The following is a 22,307-nucleotide window of genomic DNA, read 5'->3' on the forward strand; positions in this document are numbered from 1 at the left end:
TCTGCAATAGAAATTGATGAAGAATTAAAGTTTATTCCTTGTCCCACAACACTACAGAGCTATTCATGTCAGTTAAGTGAACCACTGCAGTCCATAGCAACTCAAGTGAAAAATAAATCCTGGATGTACACCTTTATCAGAATACTGAATTGAACAGTTTTTCCACGCTCCACTACTTCAAATGAGATAAGAAAGACAGCTATGTGAACCACTATTCTACCAATGGCTAATGTCAAAGAAATCCTATATTCTGACTGTTCTCAACAACCACACTGAAGTTGGACTCTTGTTTCGTCTATGCCCCACCTCTTCACAAATTTAGTTGGTCAGTAATGTGAACCACTGCATAGTTTATGAAGCATTATCAATTATAATAATACTATAGTAAGTATATAATAAGAAATTATGGATCATTTTATCAAGAGCTGAAGCCAAACTGAATCGTTTCTTTAATCTCCTGCCTCTTCATAATGAATATTACGAAGTCTGAACCACTACATCGCCAGTGGCTCAGACACCTTCATCAGGATATGAAACGAAATTCAATAGTTTACTCCATTTCCCAACAGATACTGTATTAGAATGATAGTCCCTACTAGATAAAATATTACAATGCAAACACCTTTGTTGGAGGTAATTGTAATGACAGTAGTATCACTATCACTATCACTGTGACATACTTAAGCATACTCTGTAGTATTATGATCAAAATAGTTGACATTTTTGTGTTCAACTCTACACATGCACTGTACATGAATGGCCTACTGCATGGCAGCCATTGGCGACTCAATCAGAGAAAATTTACATAGGAAATGATGTAATTTACGTTTTCGTGACATTTGTGTTTTGTTTTTTTTTTTTTCCAAGTCTGACAATGAAACACTTGAAAACGTCGAGTTTGTGGGTTTAGTGTTTTGTCGGAGTATGCTTAAGTATGTCACAGTGATAGTGACAAACATGACAATGCCAGCTATTGGCCTGGTATGCATATGACAATGTTTTTAGTTTAATTTCAAGCTCTGTGGGATTGTGCAATTCCTCATATTGCAACTGGGTGACAGGATGAACACTTAGATGCTTGGATGGCTCCATTTTGACTAATTTGGTCATTCTTCAGATACGTGTATTTCTACTTTTGCTCAAAATAAAGGAAGCAAAGCACATTTTAGGACAAGGACAATCTCATCATGGACTTAATTAAGAAGTAAATGGTGTGAGACGACTGCGTGTTGCCATATACGTGCCTCTCACATTTTCAATCCTGTGAGAAATTGTGTGTGCGTGTGTGTGTCTCAGTGATTCATCAGCTGTTGAATGAGCCTTTTCACACCCCACTTCATCAAGACCAAAGCACATTTACGCTCTGGCAGGACAATAAAAGCCACTCAGTGGCAGCTTTGCAGCTCCGTGCTCTCTCCTTCTTGTCCACAAGCTTTGTTTAGTTAACCAAGAAGATTAAGTGATTAAGGTTCCACAACTTCCTTTCAGTTTTTGTCTTTTGAATGTTGTATTTATTAATAATTATCTATTTACGTTTTCTAATTGTATCATTTGAAAACTCATTTTGTTGCAGGTAGCAAAAGTTTCCTGTGGGCCATGTGGTTTATATTTCTACCGTATTTATGAGTTCAGGATATTATAACCAAGTGGGACTGAGCAGGGACTCAACCAGTCCTGCCGGAACAAAAGTCAAGCAAACGTACCTGTGTCAAAAAAATGCAAGAATGAGTTATACAACTAACTTTTAATAATAATAAAACTTCAGCCACACAATTCAATTCAATTTTCTGTAGCGCTCATTAGGGTTTTGTGTAAAATGGTAAGAGGCTAGTTAAACCCTGGACTAGTCCCCAGCCACTCACAGGACACACACCTGAACTGTATAGACAAAACTTAACCCAATAGTAAAACTTAATTCCTATGAAAACCACAAGACAATAGGCTAGTGGTTAGCAAATATTCCCCACCTCAAATTTCCCATGCATGCTTGCACGTTTTTGTGGTGCTTGCACGTTTTGTTTTGTTTTTATTTCCTCATGTACTCTAGTATCCTCCCTTTTTTGAGCGTCGTCCAGCTTCCAGACGCTGTGAGCATGTCGCTGAATGCTTCTAAAATTCCGACTCACCGGAACTTTCACCTGTCAAACAAATACGTGCCTTCTTTCCTGGCTCCTAAACTGGCCCATGTAGACACCAAAAGGCCTCATTATTCTCCCGCACTCGTGCAGCAGACAGCCCCTGCATTGCGTCATGTGATCGACATATAGTCATACGCAGCCCCTATGCATCACTTCACTTGCACATATCACAAATGGTTTCTGTGCGCAGAATGCCGGGGAGATTATCTCTTGTGATTGGTCCGTTTTAGTCACATGCATGATGACGTATTCAGCTTTCCCTCTAGTTCCACGAACCACCTTCACCCCTTCCTTTTTGATTGATTTTGCGCTATAACTAAACAGATCATCTGGTCATCATTGTTCATCTGTTCTACCAGACCATCACCTCTCTTGTTGCTTTGGTCATTGATATGGAAAGGAAAGTAAAAAGCTACCAGAAAAAGCCATAAAATACAGTAGAAACTCCACCTTGTGGTGTCTCAGCTAATACCAGCCATAGCGACACTCTCGACTTGAAGGTGAACTGCGGTACAAAACAGCAGGTATTTGTTGCGCTTCAGTATAAAGGCAAAGCATGCGAGAGATAGCCACAGTGAGGCTAGCGCAGTCACTGGCTACGCAAGTATAAAGAAACCTTTACTATTCAGGGAGGGTGGATTTTTTTTTTCATTTTTGTGAGCATAGTTTAAATACTAGCTGTATACTTTACAGTTAGAAGTGGGGCAAATTATTATGAATAAGGAAGTGGCATTTCCTTTGAACGCCCATTGTATGGAATCAGGAGGCCTGGTGTTTATATAGTGGGGGAGGGAACTCATTCCAGAAAGTTTGGACCCAAGCCTGCTTTCTTCACAGGGCTAGTTTATAGCCCTGCCTAAGCGTTTTAAGCTATCTCATTTTCAACAATTCCCTACTGTATAGTTCTCAGTTTTTCCACGTTTCACCACTTCAAACGTCCATCCATCCATTTTCTGAGCTGCTAATCCTCACAAGGTTCGCGGGAGTGCTGGAGCCTATCCCACCTATCATCGGGTAGGAAGCGGGTTACACCCTGAACAAGTTGCCAGCCAATCGCAGGGCACATTGAGACAAACAGCCACACTCACAATCACACCTAGGGGCAATTTAGAGTGTCCAATTAATGTTGCACATTTTTGGTATGTGGGAGGTTACCAGAGTGGTCGGGGAAAACCCACACAGGCATGGGGAGAACATGCAAACTCCATACAAGTGGAGCCGGGATTTGAACCCTGGTCCTCAGAACTGTGAGGCCAACGCTCTACAGGTGCACCACTGTGCTGCGTTAATTATATGTAAAACTAAGACATTCTCATGTTTTTATATATTTTTTTAATTTTGTCTCATCTACGAATATCTAGGCCCCCCCAAAAAAATCAATCTTAAGAATCTAATGTGGCACTTCAGCACAAAGGTTTGCCCACCCTTCAAGTCACACTCCAATGTTTTGTACTATTGCAAATAGCATTTTTGGTTTCTAAATGTGTAAAACAATTCCTTGCCACAGTTGACCATTTCCTTGCACCACTTTGGCATGCTACCTAATATTATTAAGAGAATTTGCGTCATTGAGCAGAACCATCTCGTGTCATTAATTCTAAAATAAATTACGTTTTATGCTGCACAGTGCTTTGCTTGTTTCCATCTGAATCCCCATCTTTATGCTTTTTGTGCCCTTTTCATCTTTTTTCTACAAACCCAAGCTTGAGGTAAGCAATAAATGTTTGGCTAGAAGCACTGTATGTTGCAGCTATATATAGACATATCTCACAAACCCAAAGCCCAGAGGAAATTAAATCCTCCAGATGTGTGGAATACACATCATGTGCAGAAATAGAAGCAGGAAGTGGATTGGTGCTGAGGCACGTGTACTTGGATGGGTGCTTGTCTGCGTCGTTTGTGGCTTTGAGGGGCCAATTATATGTGACATAGTGATGGTAATTATAACCTGGACACCCCCCGGTGGGTGCTTGTGTATGTCATCCAACACGCTTGCTTTAATTTCAATGAGAAGCCTTCTATTGTAAAGGGCTTTGATCCAATGTATTTTAAGACAAACATGTTTGGATGACACTTGTCTCCATTTGTTCCAATTTAACAGACTTTGTTGATGTGGTTAGGCTATCACGTGCTTCTCATCTGCTAATAAAGGCAAAGCTAATGATCCTGATAACGTTATCATTGCTGGTGGAAGAAGACTGCATGAAACACATTTTGTTTGTCTGCGCGATGTGAACTAGAAATGTCAATTAAATAATTTGGAGTGAGTGCCTGACTGAAAATGTAATCACTGTCTGCAAAAGTCAACCTGGCCATTTTTTCTGCTTATTTAATGATGGAAAACGCTCCAATGTGTCATATTTAGGTTATAGTTCTTTGTCAATGCTTTCGCTGTGGTCTAGGTTTAAAGTTTTTTGTTGTTGTTGTTGATTGGGTGTGTGTTTGTGTCACCAATCACTGTACATAATTTTAATGATGTCCAGCTCACATTGACAGGATATGTCCCATCTGCATGTTTACACATCGAGAAATTGTTATCCAGATTCGGAAGAGGTCTGATTCTAATCTTTTGATATCTGCTTTCATCTGTGTTTTTTTCTATTCACGTTGCCGTTACACATATCCAAATTGTGCTACTAGGCAGCAAACAAAATGTAATCGTGTCACTTGAACCCATCTAAGTCAGTCTCAGTTGAATCTAGGCAAGGGAGGCAATGTGAATCCAGCCCATGGGCCTTCTGCAATACTGGGACGGGGGTGTGAGGTTTAACACCCTTTGTTCACTTCTCCTACTCTGTTGTTTTAAAAACAATCAGCACTGTCGGACAGATATTTTGCACATTGCACCAGACGCTCGTTGAAGGGTTTAAAGTGTGGTACACACATACCAATAATTGTACCCAATTTAATTTTTCCTTTGTTCCATCAGAGGAGGCCCGATTATCGTCTCTCTCTAAAAAATTATCCCAAGTCATGATTCTATGGTGTGATTTATGCTAACATTGATCTTTTCCCCCAAACCTCCCAGAGAAGGGTCTGCATTTCAATATTAAAATGTATTCTATATTTACAATTGCAAAACCCATTCAATATTTACAAACACAAAGCCTGTTCAATATTTACAAAAACAAAACCTGTTCAATATTTTCAATTGCAAAATCTTTTCAGTATTTACAATCACAAAACAGTTCAATATTTACAATTGCAAAATCTGTTCAGTTTTTATAATCGCAAATGCCTTTGTGTGCTAGGAACACAGTTGGTCTCAGCCACAGAATCCATGACTGTGACATGAGACTGAACAATAGTCAGGATAGTTTCCGAAATGTTATTGTCAAGCTATCAAGCCAGTGCCACTATACAGTCAGAAGATGGCAGTAAATTTAATGAAGTTGCATTAATCTACAGTACTGCATTACATTATGTCATATATATTGTGCATACTGTGGCCATATATAAAACTGTACCATTTGCATTCTGTAGTAAGAAGCGTGCTGGTCCTCTATATGAGTGATGTAACACTCTAGACTGGCCTTCTCAAGATCACATTTTGAACATCTTGGTCTTATCTCTGGCTTTGACTGACGGGCCAGTACTGATTTGGTATTCTTCAACTTATTTAGCGTGAAAATAAAGACAAATAACCAACATTCACGGTGTTGCGACCACGGGCTTCTGACATCACTGCAGCTATCCCGCACGCAGTTTAACTTTTGCTAACGCAGGGGTGTTCAATGCGTTGATCGCGATCGAACAGCAGTTTCGGTTGATCGCGACGGCGTACCGAGAAAAAAAAAATATTTAACTTTAGCTGACCCCCCATGTGCAAACAACGACAGTACAGGAAAACACGCTGTCAATGCGTTCCTCCATATTTTAAGCTCTCGCTAAAGAAACCTTATCAAACATGAGTAAGGATGCTGGAGCAAAGAACAAGACAAAAACATATCACTTTCTTATGGAATGGGAGGCGGACAATGTTTTAACGATGTCATTTTCGAAACGCGTTTGCCTCATCTGCCAATGGAGTGAAATGTGTCGCGGCATTTTCAAACTGTTTATGGAAAATACGACAGTGTCATTCCGCCGAAAAGCAAGCTGAGAATAAGAAAAGTGAACAAACTAAAATCCCAAATGGCCGCACAGCAGTCAGTTTTCACACAATAAAGTTCAACAGCGAAAGGGCCCACAGAAGCATTGTTTCCGGGTTCAGTTCCGCAGTTGGACGAATCCTCTGATGTGAGTGACACAGCTCAGGTTTGCATTTTCATTCATGTGGGGTTTAGTCATCATCAACGAGAACTCAGATAGTTACAAAAAATGTTTAGTTAATTATTTTGTGTAATATTGTTTCATGTATCTTTGTGACCTGGTCATTTAAAAAAAAAAAAATACAGTTCCCCCCCCCTCTCAATTGTTAGAGACTGGAAGCTTGGGAAGTAGATCTTGGGGTAAAAAATGTCTGAGCACCCCTGCTCTAACGCAACCCACATGTGCCGTTTTGTAAATGTATTGCAGTTCTAGAGTCGGGGTGCCGCTACAGCCATTATTAGCTACGATGACACAAGCTGGGGTTTCCTCTGCATTTTATGGCCATTTCCGGTAGCTGTTTTTACTTTCCGTAACAAGGAAGAAAGAAATAACTGGTGAATGGAACAGAGTCTGCTGGAACAATTGGACCTAGAAAACCAGATAATATCGATCAAGAAGGCGGAATGGCTGTATGTGGAACCAAGGAAAAAGCCGAGTACGTCTAACGGACCAATCCTGAGAGATGACTTCCGTGGCATTCTGCGCGCAGCACAATGATGGGTCATATGATGCAAGGCGGACGTTGTTGACCGTGTGAGTGCGAGATTATAAAGGAGCCTTGAGGAAAAGTACTGTGACACCAGCGCATCTAATTTTATTTTTCTCAGGTGACTATTTCGAGAAAGAGGTTTTAATTCCACCTTAAATTGCCATTATTGTGAGTCCCAACTGTGCAAAAGAAATTGTAAAGATTTGAGATTATTGCCTGCTGTGCTTTAAAAGAGTTGCAGAAACTTTGCTTAAAATGTATAGGAATGAAACGCCAAAGTAAAAATTTTATCACCTTCACTTGTTCAACCTTGTTTGGTTTTTTATGTATTTATTTTTATGGTCTCTGTGTTATCACCATCTCTACTCACAAAAGCCTTGATCTTATCTTGTTCTTGGTGAGTTCTGCTCTCAGGCAAGTCTTGTGCATCATATTAGTGAGGTTTTTGAGCACCACACTACTCGGTATACAGTGGTACCGACATACATTTAGAGCTTATGAAAAGCACGCAATGAACTAGTTTGCGTAGTGCCATAAGAATATCTGGCACAAGAAGGCACGCTCAGTTGGTAACACACTTGATGCTTTACATTAGTTTGTTTTAAAGACTGTATATGGCCTCTTGTTTACTACTGCTTTAGCGTAGTTTTAGTAACTGACCTAACTTGACTTATACAAAAATTCAGGTTATGTTGCCCCCATAGAAACTGAACTCAGTTTAAACCCCCTGTAAACATTTTCAGTTAGAATTTCCACAAAATTGCTTGGCAACTATATGGCTGGCCCTCCCCAAAGTTGAACAGAAAGAAGTTCTGTGATTTTAAAGTTTTAAGTGGTTTGAGTTTTGATTATTCATGTTGTAATTTGAGTGAGATACAACTCATTTATGGAAATACAGTAATATTTTATGAAGGCCAATCCGATCAGCTTCCTCTGTCTCATTTCCTGCCCTTATTGATCTAATTGTTTTGTCTCATTTTTTGGCATCCGAATGCAGCTGTTTTCCTAAAAACATCGCCAATATTTCTGCTATAACCCAGCCCACCTTCCCTCTTCTTTTGTGTTGATTCAGGCCAGGTGTTGTTCACCCCTGAGCAGTGCTAGCCAAGCACACAAAATTTTCTGTAGTAACTATTTTTTTTAACTATTTTCTGTAGTAAGTAGCAACAAAGTACAATAATAAACTGGAAGTGCAAAGAACTAGAAATACTTGGGAGTTGTTCATATAGAAGCAGCGTTGGTTTGATCATTCATTTACAAGACTAGTGCATAGTTTGAAAACAAGAATTGCTTAATACATGTACTGTATGTCTACTTTGTTTAGTTTGGGTTCATAGCACTGCTGTAGAAATGGACTTCCATTATACAGTGAAGAAAATAAGTATTTGAACACCCTGCTATAATGCAAGTTCTCCCACTTGGAAATCATGGAGGGGTCTGAAATTTTCATCGTAGGTGCATGTCCATTGGGAGAGAGATAATCTAAAAAGAAAAATCCAGGAATCACAATGTATGAGTTTTAATTATTTATTTGTGTGACACAGCGGCAAATAAATATTTGAACACCTGAGAAAACCAATGTTAATATTTGGTCCAGTAGCCTTTGTTTTCAATTACAGAGGTCAAACGTTTCCTGTAGTTGTTCACCAGGTTTACACACACTGCAGCAGGGATTTTGGCCCACTCCTCCACACAGATCTTTTCTTGACCAGACTGGTTTCTGGGCTGTCGCTGAGAAACACAGAGTTTCAGCTCCCTCCAAAGATTTTCTATTGGGTTTAGGGAGACTGGCTAGACCACGCTGGAACCTTGATATGCTTCTTACGGAACCACTCCTTGGTTTTCCTGGCTGTGTGATTCGGGTCATTGTCATGTTGAAAGACCCAGCCACGACCCATTTTCAATGCTCTGACTGAGGGAAAGAGGTTGTTCCCCAAAATCTCACAATACTTGCCTGCAGTCATCCTCTTTAATACAGTGCAGTTGTCCTGTGCCACGTGCAGAAAAACACCCCCAAAGCATTATGCTACCATTCCCATGCTTCACAGTAGGGATGGTGTTCTTGGGATGGAACTCATCATTTGTCTTTCTCCAAACAGTTAGTGGAATTATGACCAAAAAGTTCCATTTTGGTCTCATCTGACCACAAAACGTTTTCCCATGAATCACCTTGGAAGCGGTGGTCCCAGCTCTTTTCAGGTCATTGACCAAGTCCTGTCGTGTAGTCCTGGGCTGATTCCTCACCTTTCTAAGGATCATTGATACCCCACGAGGTGATATCTTGTATGGGGCTCCACTCCGACCGTCATGTTTAGCTTCTTCCATTTTCTAATGATTGCTCCAACAGTGGACATTTTTTCACCCAGCTGCTTGGCAATTTTTTCCGTAGCCCTTTCCAGCTGTGTGGAGTTGTACAATTTTGTCTCTGGTGTCTTTGGTCAGCTCTTCGGTCTTGGCCATGTTACAAGTTTGAGTCTTACTGATTGTATGGAGTGGACAGGTGTCTTTATGCAGCTAACGACCTCACACAGGTGCATCTGATTCAGGATAATACATGGAGTGGAGGTGGACCTTTAAAGGCAGACTAACAGGTCTTTGAGGGTCAGAATTCTAGCTGATACACAGGTGTTCAAATACTTGTTTGCAGCTGTATCACACAAATAAATCGTTAAAAAATCATACATTGTGATTTCTGGATTTTTCTTTTTAGATGATCTCTCTCACAGTAGGCATGCACCTACGATGACAATTTCAGACCCCTCCATGATTTCTAAGTGAGAGAACTTGCAATATAGCAGGGTGTTCAAATACTCATTTTCTTCACTGTAAAGCAACAACTTTTTGTACACGGTTCAAATTTATTCCCAAAGAAAATTCTTAGCAAAGTTACACCGCTAACTACTAGCCTGTCATGCATATTACGGTGTTTTTGCAGTCTGTAAGACCATTTACTGTTTTGACAATATTACCATCTGTTATTGAAACTTTGGAAAAATACGCTGTTATTACCCCAACTCACATCATTCCTCAGAGGATATTCTGAGTGCTGATCAAGAGGTGTTTAAAACTCCTCTCAGGCAAATTATCTTTCAAGTCAATCACTTTTAAGTGCAAAGGATAATTTATCCTTGTTGTGCACTTGCCGAGCAGACTACGACAGTAGTAGTGATTTGTTTACAAGAAAAAAAAATCTAATGTGTTGTCAGTGTAGTAACATCCACTGACCAAAGCCACTCCGGCTCAGTGGAAGGAATCCATCGACTGTAAACACACAGAGGCGATTGGGTGGTGGGAGAGTCCGCCTCCTCCAGACCCCGGGTGCTATAAAGGCACCCGTCGGAGCCTCCAGGGGCTGAGAGGAATGTCATTGCCAAATAAAACCACACACTTAAGACAAAGACTTATATGCCGTCTTGGCAAACAAATTTGCGCCCATGTTTCACATGATGGTCGATTTCTCTGAGAAGTACCTGGAAAGGTAAGAATGAGGATTATGTGTGTGTGTGTGTGTGTTGTGTGTGTGTGTGTGTGTGTGTGTGTGTGTGTGCGTGTGCATTGGCATCCTGCAGGAATTCGAAGCTTGGTGAGAAGATATGTGACCCTGCTGTGGATCTCATTTAACCATCTCAGCCTGGGAGAGGGAGACTTCCCCAATGAGGCCCAAGTGCCTTCCCAGCTATTCCGTGCAGGAAGCCACTTTGACTTCTAACTGGAGACCTTTTTTTTTTATTATCACCATACCATCCTGGATTTTAAGAATAGAGCATGCACATGGTGTGTGTCGAGGAGGCTAAGGAAATAGAACTTCTCCTTTTAGGTGTCAATCGAGGGAAAAGCATGCAGCACGTGGCTGTGCTGGTATATTTATGGATACAATTAAGGACAATTCCCCTTTTTACCATTCTTCTAGGAATATTGCAGTGACCTTCTTTCCACTATAATTAGATTTCTATGCCTCCATTTACACTTTCCGCAGTGGTTTTCTACTCCTTTTGGATGCAGACCGCAAACTCCGATCATTAAAAGCGTCACTGAGCCACGACACTGGAATAGATACAAACATGGACATGATTCGATTACGGTGTCATGGTGTCAGACTTCTGTAAATAAAGGCCATGTTTACATGACAACAAACTAGTAACAACTGGAAAGTTTTGGCTTTGGTGTTTTTGGAAAGTTCCATGTGCAAACAGGTTCATGATGTAGTACAAATTCCAGGCCAGTAGTTGGTGTGTACCACACGTTTCGATAATCGAGCAGGATTTGTGGATTTTTTTTCATGATCAGCTCAGTGAACATTTGTGGTATGACAATCATAAATGTTAAACGTTTGATATTTCCCAGTACCTGGGCACATGTGGCACCATGCTGCCATGCACAGGGTCACCTTTGGTTTTACGATAGACATCTAGTTTGGGGGAGGCGTATCAAAATTGTCAGTGGTGATATCTTTGTGTGTGACGTCTGCGTTGGTCTTCTCAAGTACACAACACACCATCACAAAACTAAGCACAACGCAATTAATTCTTCCTCGTAATCACGTTAAAAATCAAAATGCGTGTACTCCGCTTTATCCAAAAGCGTAAAGTGCAACTTCAAAGGTCAAATATAATATAATTAATTTGCTGCTTTTGAAACAATTGTTCACATTGAAAATACTCAAATGTCTCAGTCATGAAACCTAAAAACCCCGCACAAGTCTAAAAATAATTGAACTGCTGTAGAACAACAATACAGTCTCTCACAATTGGTAACATGTAAATGTGATAGTGGAGTTTTTTTATGTTGCCAATGTCGGTCACTATGCATGACTTTTTTTTTCTTCTGTTCTTAGCAGACATTTTGAAAGGATCACTAAAGAAGCCAAACTAAGCCCAAAACATGCTTATTGGTGTCACCAAACCTGTAATACCTTGATACCCCTGATTTTTTTTTTTTTTTGCGACTTTGAGGCATATTTTACCAAAAGAAGTTGCTAACCTCTAAGTGATGTGACTTTAGGACATTCCACTCAGCTTTGAAAAGCATTTCCTGCGACAATACATATCATTTACAAGTTGCCATGAAATCCTAAACAAACATGTGATCTATACCAGAAAAAAGCTGCTACAGTTGTGTAGATTCATTGTAATTTATACCTACATTGAACACGGCTATTGTCCTCAGTTTCTGAGGATTTACACACAAACTACAACATTGTGGCTTTGAAAAACCTCCTCTTTGAGACTTTCCTTCAAAGGTGCTGTTGTCATGTCAACAAATGGACAAAACGACGGAAAGTTTAAATCTGGTTGCAGTTCAAAAGAGTGTCATGTCAACAAAGGCACGCTGACATTCCTCTTTTTAGACCTCACCCCGGTGTAACACCGTCATCTGCAGCACGCCTGCAGCCTGTCCCAGGGAAAGCGGCCTACTTTGCACACTGCCATTAGTGCAATTAATGTGAGTCGTGCAAGTAGGGAATACCGAGGGCCCCAGCCGTCAGATAATTGCAGAAGCACGCTCAGATCCTAAACCCCACATTCCAGTGTCACGACACGGACATGAATTTGGAAAATACAATCAGGGTGGCCAGCGGGGGTTGAAGAATCGGGATGTGCTAATGTGATCAGCGCTATCAGATCATGGTCCATTCGTAAAGCAGATTAAGTTAATTGCAAGGGTATAGTTTGAAATCAGATGATGATGAAGCTATTTTAGGTGACCCAGCTGGAGAGATGACGAAAAATTGAAATGCTTGAATGCAAGGTTAAGGGAAGCTAGGGAGAGGAAGAGCCCTTTGTGTATTGTGAGTAGACAGTAAAAGCTTTTGAACGACTACTCAATAGCTGTGCTGTGTGATTTTTAATTATGGGATGCGTCATTGCAAGTTGCAGTCCAACTAAGGAAAGGCTTTACAAGAGAGGAATGATTACAAGTATGCCCTGAAATGTAGTTTCCAGAACTTTAGTGTCATCATGGTCAACTGTTTCCTAACAGAACTATTAAGAAAATGTAAGGTTGCTGATTCTATTCTGCTTCCAACATTCGGGTTCAAAGGGTAAGGCTTTTGTACTCATTGATTGACGCTGACGCTTTTGTTAGTTTGGCATTGAATAGATCGCAACTGGACTGTTGTGGCCGTGAAAATGAAATGGCCACGAGGAATGAGAATGTTTGCAGGCGTGAGTTTAGTAATGATCACATTCAGTTGTCTAAAATTCTTCCGTGTCCACAAAAATTGAAGGAAGCACAGCAGCTTTGTGGCAAATGGCCTATTTTGGAAAAGGAACCTCTTTTATACTCGTATTCAAGGTAGGGTCAATAAATCGCGTCTAATCTGAGTATTTTTCACCCCCTTCCGATCCAAATAACAGTCACCCAATTCTCTGACGTCAGCAAAAGATTATCCCAAGCGATGAATTAACTTGCAGTGTGACAAGTTTTAAAAGTGAATTTTTCTGTAAACATGTTCAATGTTTACAATAACAAATCATTACATGTGTGTGTGGTCATTGGTCAACACCAAGTTCCGATATGTACCGGTGTGTAAGGCTCCCAAAGAGAATGTGAATTTGAAGTTGAACACTTTAGAACCTTTGGACACAGTGCTCTGTGTTAAAAGTAGTTGACGATGCTCCAGAATTGACGTGGTAACACCTCTAATTATGTGGATTCCCAAAGCCACAATGCGCACTTCAAACACAGCAATTTCCCATTTAGGATTCTGACTGAAGGGGCCAGAGAATAAAGGCAGGCTTTACTCTTACATCTGTGAAGCAGCGATTTGCCAAAGATGTTAAATAGAGGTGGGAAATAAAATTTAAACTGTGCAATATCTGTTGACAGCCACACGATGGCAGGACAATGGTACCGCTCTGCTTCCCTCAAACGTCATGACATCATCCTCATATTAGTACCACATTGGCCCCTTGTCACAGAAGAAATCCTCTTCTGTCAGGCCAGCACAATATTTTCCAGGCAAGGTAGAGTTAAGTAATTTTAGTGAAACCTCCCACCCCAAAAATAGAGCTCTTGTGTTATGAGTCGGTTTAACAGCAAGAGGTTATTTTTAATAATTATTGTTGGGGTAACAGTGTATGCCTCAGGCTGACAAGTACGAGTTTTTCAAATCAGAGTGGCCCATTGTTTCCTCATGAAGGAAAGAGCCCCAGCCTGCATTCCACATCTGCTTTAAGGCTGATTCATTCAGCGCCATGACAATCTTTTCAATCAACCGATGAGTCATCGCTCTGTGTGTGTGTGTGCCACTGCTGCCCTATCGACATTGAGGTGTCGCTTTGAAATAGGAAGAACAAGAAAGAGAATTGATTGTGAAATTGGATTTCAGACAAGGTTGATGCATCTCTCTCTTTTTTTTTGTCCAGCAGAATTAAAAATAAAGTTACATGAATGTAATATAAAGAAACGCATAAGACCATAATGGGAATGTGAGGCTTTGGTTAGCGTCGTTCCCAACAGATCACATTTGGAGATTATGAACAGCGTGCGGTGTAAGAATACATTGGCACATGACTCAAGATGGCATACTCAGTTTCCACCATGCTTCTTGGTTTTCATTTGATTGTTTTATATTTATGGCCTACAGTTTTACTCAAAAATATTTGCTTTAATTACGACTTTATTCCTGGATTAGTGTACGTTATATTTGTAGGAAAGGAAATCGAGGAAAAGGGTTGGGGTTAGGAAAAGATGCAAAGCGATTGTGCCAACTACTGGCATAGGATGCATAATTGCGTTTGTTTTCCTGCACTCCTGTATGAATGTTGATATATGTTTACGATAATTCTGACTTCATTACTGCGTTAGCAAAGGTAAGTGATCGACAGCATTGTTACAAATGCCGTAGAAATTTGCGTTTTGTCGCTGTAACTGAAACCACACTCAAGATTTACGGTAGACCAAAGAACCTGTATACTAAAGTAGAAACTGTAATCTGTAACTTGTTCACAGGCCTGTTTCTTGTCCTGCCCACGCTGGAAAACAGTTGCATTTTCCATGTATCCTACACGGTGCTGATAATGCAAGATGCTATCACGCCGGATTATTATTCAGGCTCATTGTCATAACAATGTACAGGTAGACGTGTATTTCTGAATGGCAAACATCCACTAGTGGAAATTGTGTTCTTTAATTCAGTGTCGGTAACCCCCCCCCCCCCCCCATCCTTAGGGAGGTGGCTGTGGGTTCAGAACGGTCAGTGGTAGAGGGACAGTTGGCAGCCATGCGTCCGGGATGGACTATTAGCAGGCCTGCCAACTCACAGTGGAAATCAAAAGCAGGGACTCAGGAAATGGGTGTTGAGTGAGGTCACATCCCAATTACAGCGCATGTGCTTCAGGTTGGGAAAAGCCAGGACATGCACCTTGGGATTAGGAGAATGTGCACATTTCCGTCAGAGACCTCTGGGAGTGTGATGAGCATGTCTCTCCCTCTTTCTCTCTCTCTCTGTCTCTCTCTCTGTGGAATGGGTGTGCGTTAAAGGGAGCCGAAAGGGGTCCTGAGCAGGTATGGTGGGTGGTAAGAAGAATTTTTGAGATACAGCAGATAGTGGGGAGGAGGTGGGGAGTGGTTGTGGGGTCACCTCGGCCTTGGCCCCAGTGGTCAGCTCCCTCTCAGCATCCCCACCGGGCACACAGAAGAATGGCATGATCAAACCAGAGGAGTGAGGATTGAATCTCTCTCCTCCTACTTCAACACTTTGGCTTAGTCCCTGCCGAGGAACCTGCCAGTGGCACATCTACAGGAGAGAGTTTTTTTTTTTTTTTTTTGTTAGATAAACCACCGACATGAGAGACTAACAGCAAGTGGGAACACGCCTTTTCGGAATATCCTGTTTTATCATTCCTGCACAACTGCCTGAAGACTTAAAATGTATACATGCCCTGATTTTCTTTATTGTTTTCCACTGTGCGTCTTTTACATTTCACACGGACTGGAGTTACAACCCTGAATATTGGATTATACTACGAATAAGGTTTTTGGGAATCTTCTGATTTTTCTTTTCTTCCCCTCGCAGGGCCAAAGACATGAAGAACCGCTTGGCTTTCCTACGGCGGAGGAACGAATCTCCGGGAAGCAACCCAGCCGGAAAGTTGGACAAAACCATGAAGTCAGTCAAGTAAGTGGCCACTTCCTGATTATGTATGTGAGCGTGTGAACCACCTTTCCGGGTCTAGACTTGACTCCTGATGACCTGACGGCCATCTCGGAAAGGCAGAATTGCTGAGTTGAATGGACGCCATTTTTAACTTTCTGGCTTTGTTTTAATGTTGAACTCAACTTTAACTAACTCATGAACACATTTTTATGGATAACAAAAAACATTTGACTTGTTTGTACTTTTTGACTTGGAGGGTTGCAGGTTCAATTCCCAACATGCACTTCCTTCATTTTGGTTGCATAAATCCCCTCTCTTGAGATGATTAATAGATTCCATTCATTGTATTGCTATAAGGAATAAACCTCAATAAATTAATGTACCTTAAATGGTTCATTGGCACAATTGAGTCAGTCTATATTATTAATTAGCTGACCACGACTGATAACAAAATGAATGTAGAAGTCCTGCATGGGTAGCTTAAAAAAAGTAAAATTAATAAATCAAGAAATATTCAACTGAAAAGAAACATTTTAACAATTTCAATTTCAATAAGTGATTTAATAGATGTGATCCCAAATCAGAACTTTTAGTCCCCTCATATTACATATTGCGCAATGAACTTGGGGTCTAAAAACCTGTCTGTCAAACAAAAAGGGTCACATAGTATATTTTTCATAATCGTCTTAATTTTCTTTAAAAATAACCATTTATCTTCAATCTGGTGTTCAGAAGTCTTCAAAATGTCCCATAGGATTTTCGTTTGCATATTTATTGTACATCAACGTTCCAAAATCCCGTCTGTTTTAGTAAGGCATTAATTTGTCAGGAAGGTTGTTCAAGTTGAAGCGACCTATGACATTGCTGCAGACACAAGTAGCGTGTAAATAACTCGTCTTTATAAGACGGGCTGTCTGCCGAGTTCAGTGATAAGATGCATGCCTCCTTACGCAGTGAAGAGAAAGGTGGTGTGTAGTGGTGGTGGCTGCAGTCAGACTCTCAAGAGGGAGGAGGCTACACAAACCAAAACATTCATCCATTGGCTTGTTGAAGCCCCTCCTATCCCGCCAGAGACTTACATTCACTGGGTTTATAAAAGCCTCCCCCTGGCTGAGTCGACCAGACGGACACATGGCTCGAGCTGTTTTCGCCTGAAATCAGCGAGCGGTAGCATTAACCCACAGACTAGGGGGACAAGGAAGGAAGGGAAGAAGGAAGGAAGGAAGGAAGGAAGGAAGCAGTGTTTTGGCTCAGTTGTGTCGCACAGTGCTTCTGGCGAATGGGTCACACCATGAGAAACCTGACAGAGATGGGCTTACTCAAGAACCGCTCTGCTTTTATCTGCAGGCCCACCCCGGAGGATGCGCTCAAGTGGGGGGACTCCCTTGACAAGCTGCTCGCACACAAATGTAAGTGACTTGAATTCGTTTTTCTTGTACTCTGCTGTCTCATCGAGCATTTGATTGGTTACAAGTGGGAGGACATACAGTGCATTCTTGGGTGGGTTGGGGGGGGCATGCATCATCAACACAAACACATGGACACAGTCATTGGCCTGCAAATTAATCCCGGATGTATCACAAAGAAACACACGATGACAATTATTCATATTCCCCTGCCACCACATCCTTCACTGCCGGTCAAAGTAGAGTAGCTGACGTAAAGCCAAAGCGACATCTGTTCCCCATTCCGCATGTAGATTCCGCTCTTCCACGGAATGAGGTGAGAATCCAGGCTGCCGTGAATCCCGCTTATCAGCTTTGCCGCTCAAACCATGGGAACGGAAAGGTGCAGACAGGGAGGTGTGGACAGATTCGGCTTCCTGCCATTCTCTCTTGGAGATGCCGTTTTCCTCAAATTATTAACTGAGCCGCAAAAAATTCACCAGCTGCTTAGGTTCCAGTCCCATTGGTCAAGAACACCCAGGATTTTTACCCAAATAGCTCACTGCTGGGGGGAGGGGGATTAGTCCAAAACTCACAAATCAAGCGTACTGTCCTGCAAGACCTATTGCCAGATCTGTAAGGTCTACAAGAGTTGAGTTCAGTGCTTGTTTTGCGGGTAAGATGTTTTAATACAAAAACATCAAGTGTTAGAATTTTAGTTATTGCTGTGCAAGACCCGTACCAGGTCCGAACAGCGTATTTTCTCTCTTTAGGTATACTTTATGTATCGTAAAGCAGTTTTCAAGACACACACAATTTGAGAATATTCACACATGTGGGAACAGCCTTCCTCCTTCCGTGAGGTGGCAGTGTTGCTGTCTCTGTTGCGAGTATTGACTATAAAATAGATGAGAGCCAGCTAGTTATTATTTAAACACTGTATTCACAAGATGTTTTTTTAAAATCTTGCTTACAGATGAGGAAGACAGTTTATTTTTATTTTACTTTTACTAATGACTGGGCTGTCATTTGCCCACCTTGTTCACTGGGGATTATAGCCACCTTGGACCATAGACAGCCGCATTTACATAAAACTGGCTTGCAGTCACGTAACCAACAGCGACAACAACATGTGAATAATATCAACGTTTGGGTGTGTGAATATCTTGAAAACTGTGTGACTCCGTCTCAAAAATAAACGCATGCCCGCTGATCAACAAACCCACCTTCAGCAAATCACAAGCAGAATTAAATATTTACAAATGATGAGTTTTGATAAATGCACACAAATGGTTGAAAAATGTTCAAATGACGCATATGTTTGTGGATTTGAAAACTGTGGAAATCGCAAATACATTTGTGGATCTGGAAAACACATAAATCACGGATGTATTTGTGGGTCTGAAAAACGTGTACGTCGCGGATCTTCTTCTTTCGGCTTGTCCCGTTAGGGGTCGCCATGTGCAAATAATTTTGAAGCGCATCTCTTGCCGTACAAAATAACCTCTAAAATTACAAATTGGTAGTAACTTTCTAGTACCAGGTCTATAAGCTCAAGCATCCTATGTATGCTACGTCAGTTTTGGGTTTGCCAAAAAATGCAAAATTATCAAGTTGTTGTTCTACCGTTGTGCGAGACCCACTATATTTTCCTAACACTGTTAAAGAATATACAGGTTTTAGGGATTTTGTGTAAAAAAAAAAAAATTTACTATCCTCCAAGTAATAGGTCAGCAGTTTGGAAGACTGCTTTTTTTGTTTCCTTTGGCTCTCTCACTTTAATACAGCCGCATGACTCAAAATGGCAGAGATCTATTTTTGGGTTCAGCAATTCTAAGGAACGTTGCCATGGTGCCCGGTCAATGCTCCCCTTTGTTTATCCTCATCATCATTGTCCGTCTCTCCCTCTGCTGTTCTCCTTCAGATGGTCTGGCAGCCTTCAGAGCATTCTTGCGCACCGAGTTCAGCGAGGAGAATCTGGAATTTTGGCTGGCGTGCGAGGAGTTCAAAAAGATTAAGTCGCAGTCCAAGATGGCCTCAAAAGCCAAGAAGATCTTTGCAGAATACATCGCCATCCAGTCTTGTAAAGAGGTGAGGAAGAAGAATCAAGTCTGTATCCACCTTCAGTTTTTTATCGTCTTTATATTAACGCCCCGATTCTTCTGATCTAGGTGAACCTGGACTCGTACACTCGGGATCACACAAAGGACAACCTCCAGAATGTGACGCGCTCCTGCTTTGAGCTGGCGCAAAGGCGGATATACGGGCTAATGGAGAAAGACTCATACCCTCGCTTCCTGCGCTCAGAACTCTACTTGGACTTGATCAACCAAAAAAAGGCCAGCTCCACTTCGACGTCCTCTTCATCATAAGAGGCTAAATGATTCTCCCCGAAGGAGAGCGCATGTTTGGGATGCCAAGTTCCTTCTTCGGTCTTGCCTTTTTTTTTTTTTTTTTTTTTTTTTTATGTTTTGCCCGTCGTCCTGTTTGCTCTAACTTCTCATTTTTTTGGGTGGTCATGGGAAAGCTAATAGCACTGCAAAAGGAATGTAGTTTACTCATGGAGCAGATGGACTGCTTGCTGAAAATATAAAATGAGAACGCCTCTAATTGAAGGCAGATGTTGGGTGCTTGTCAAATCACTGTCTTTGTAAGAAATGCTTTGTTCCAGTTGAACTGAAAAATTAGGACAGCGTTAAAAGAAAGAAAAAAAGCTCAGACACAAAGACAGTCCGGTACTGTTTGTCACTCTTTTTATTTTCATGTACTTCTTGTTTCCTCAACAACGTCCACGATGAAACCACTTCCGAACTGTCGGCGCCACAAAAGCGGCCAGTTTTCGATGTGTAGAAGAGAAATGTCGCTCTGTTTCACGATCATCTGCGCCGTTTCTGAAAGACTGTGACAAAGATGGCCGAAGAATACACTTGGATGGACTTAGTTAAGGCTTGAAAAGTAGTACTGACGGCAAGAACAAAAGGACTCACAATGAGAGAAGTCCAACATTTTCCTGCAAATACATAAACGTAGCTGATAAACAAGGAAGCATCTCTCAGGACATGGTTTCAGTTTTTCCGACCGCCATTTTTGTTTCCAGGCTTCCCAACATGCACTCTCTTACTTATACTGAGCAATACACAACATGTCGCTTGGAAAACTTCATTTGCCTATTTATTCAGAGTAAGGATTACATGCTGGACACCTCTAGAAGCACTCGGCTCAAAGCTTTCCTCTTAACCACCAAACAGGTCCAATGCTGTCCTGAATCTAAGTGCAATATTTTTATTTTCATGTATTATTATTATTATTATTATTATTATTATTGATTTGTTCATTTATTTAGTTTTTTTTTTAGGGGGCGGACAAGCGTCTTTTGCTCTCAATTAACTTTGTTAGGAAAGGAAAATTAGAGCTCTAAGTTTGTCTTAACAGTGAAACTTTCGACAAACCTATAAGTAGTTTCATGGACTTTAAGTGGTAAATGGTTTTAATTGTGTGTTTGCCCCCCGGCAGCGGGCCGCCGGAACATTATGGTTGTGCATATAATTCTTTTAAGAAAACTATGTGACAATGAGAAAAAAAAAAATGAAGCGACAGGATGTTCCGACTCGCTGTGAAGGTGGGATTCAGCTGTATTTATGTACATATAAGAGACTCCAAAACTATTAAGATGACAATGTTGACAAATAACAAAATAGGTGACGAGCAAGAACAGGGCACAATTGTGGCTCTTTTCTCCATCTCTTCTCTCTCTCTCTCTCTCTCTCTCTCTCTCTCCTCTCTCTCTCTCTCTCTCTCTCTCTGTCTCTCTCATGGTCAAACATAATAACTGTTTGTTAGGCGTTTTCTGAATGCATTTGATCATTTTCACTGTTTACAAGTCAAAATGCATCTCCTGTGATAGCAAGTGAAAACAGTACATTGCGTCTGGTGTCAATGCTAATGATAAATAAAACGATCATCTGAACAAGATTATCTGTGTTTTTGCTGGACTATTTTTTTTCTTAATATGATGAGTGTCCTCTAACATCACAAACATGCAACAACAAAAACAACAGTAATAGTAGTAACAACAGTAGTAACTTCCAAAGTCGGGTTAGTATAAAGATGAAGAACCAAAATATAAAGTGGATATCCTCTTTATATTGCAGCCATTTGTTAAAAATAATTTCAGTTAAAATTTTCCTCATTCATGTAGAGACAGGATCCCATATTGAAGAAAAAAAAGCTGAATTGTCATTTTTGCAGATTTATTAAAAAAGAAAAAGTGAAATATCACACAGCCATAATTACTTAGAACCTTTGGGGTGACTCATAGCTGTCCATTTCTTCTGATCATTCTTGAGGTTCTACATTTGAATTTTGAATTTTATGGCTGCAACAAGGAGGTTACTTTCGGCATATCCCTTTTGGGGTTGCCACAGCTATATAGTGCTATACCAGTGCTCTAACCACTGAGCTACAGGGCCTCACTTTTATGGCTGCAACATGTTCCATAAAAGCTGGGACAGGTCGGGAAGAAAAATGACTGTTCCTCAATGTACGATTGCAAGGAATTCATGGATTCCATCATCTGTGGTCCATAATATCATCAAAACGTTCAGCGAATTTGGAGAAATCGCTGCATGTACGCGGGCAAGGCCAAAAACCTAACATTGAAGGCCTGTGACCTTCAATCCCTAGGCAGTACTGCATCAAAAACTGACATCAATGTGTAAACAATATCACCACATGTGATCAGGAGCACTTCAGAAGACCAATGTCAGTAAATACAGTTCTGGCTACATCCATAAATGCAACTTAAAACTCTTACTATGCAAAGCCAAAGGCATCTCTCAACAAGACACAGGAACGCCGCTGGTTTATCTGGGCCCGAGTTAATC

At 41.0% G+C, this 22,307-nt stretch overlaps 1 protein-coding gene across 19 annotated transcripts in view; it reads left to right on the plus strand.

The window, feature by feature from the left end:
• The window catches only part of rgs3a (regulator of G protein signaling 3a), a 147,671-nt gene extending 126,275 nt beyond the window's left edge, over positions 1 to 21,396 (plus strand). For 18 of the 19 annotated variants that reach the window (XM_061847530.1, XM_061847523.1, XM_061847516.1 and 15 more), the window contains 4 exons: positions 15,959 to 16,060; positions 17,387 to 17,448; positions 19,349 to 19,515; positions 19,596 to 21,396. In XM_061847530.1, coding sequence (XP_061703514.1) covers positions 15,959 to 16,060; positions 17,387 to 17,448; positions 19,349 to 19,515; positions 19,596 to 19,796 — 532 coding nt within the window. In that variant the 3' untranslated portion in view covers positions 19,797 to 21,396. Of the gene's footprint in view, positions 1 to 10,317; positions 10,418 to 15,958; positions 16,061 to 17,386; positions 17,449 to 19,348; positions 19,516 to 19,595 lie in introns of those variants that run through there. The other variant, XM_061847535.1, reaches the window with a different exon arrangement.
• The last annotated feature ends 911 nt before the right edge of the window (positions 21,397 to 22,307 follow it).

Source organism: Syngnathoides biaculeatus, chromosome 17 (assembly GCF_019802595.1).
Source record: "Syngnathoides biaculeatus isolate LvHL_M chromosome 17, ASM1980259v1, whole genome shotgun sequence".
NCBI classification, from domain to species: Eukaryota; Metazoa; Chordata; class Actinopteri; order Syngnathiformes; family Syngnathidae; genus Syngnathoides; species Syngnathoides biaculeatus.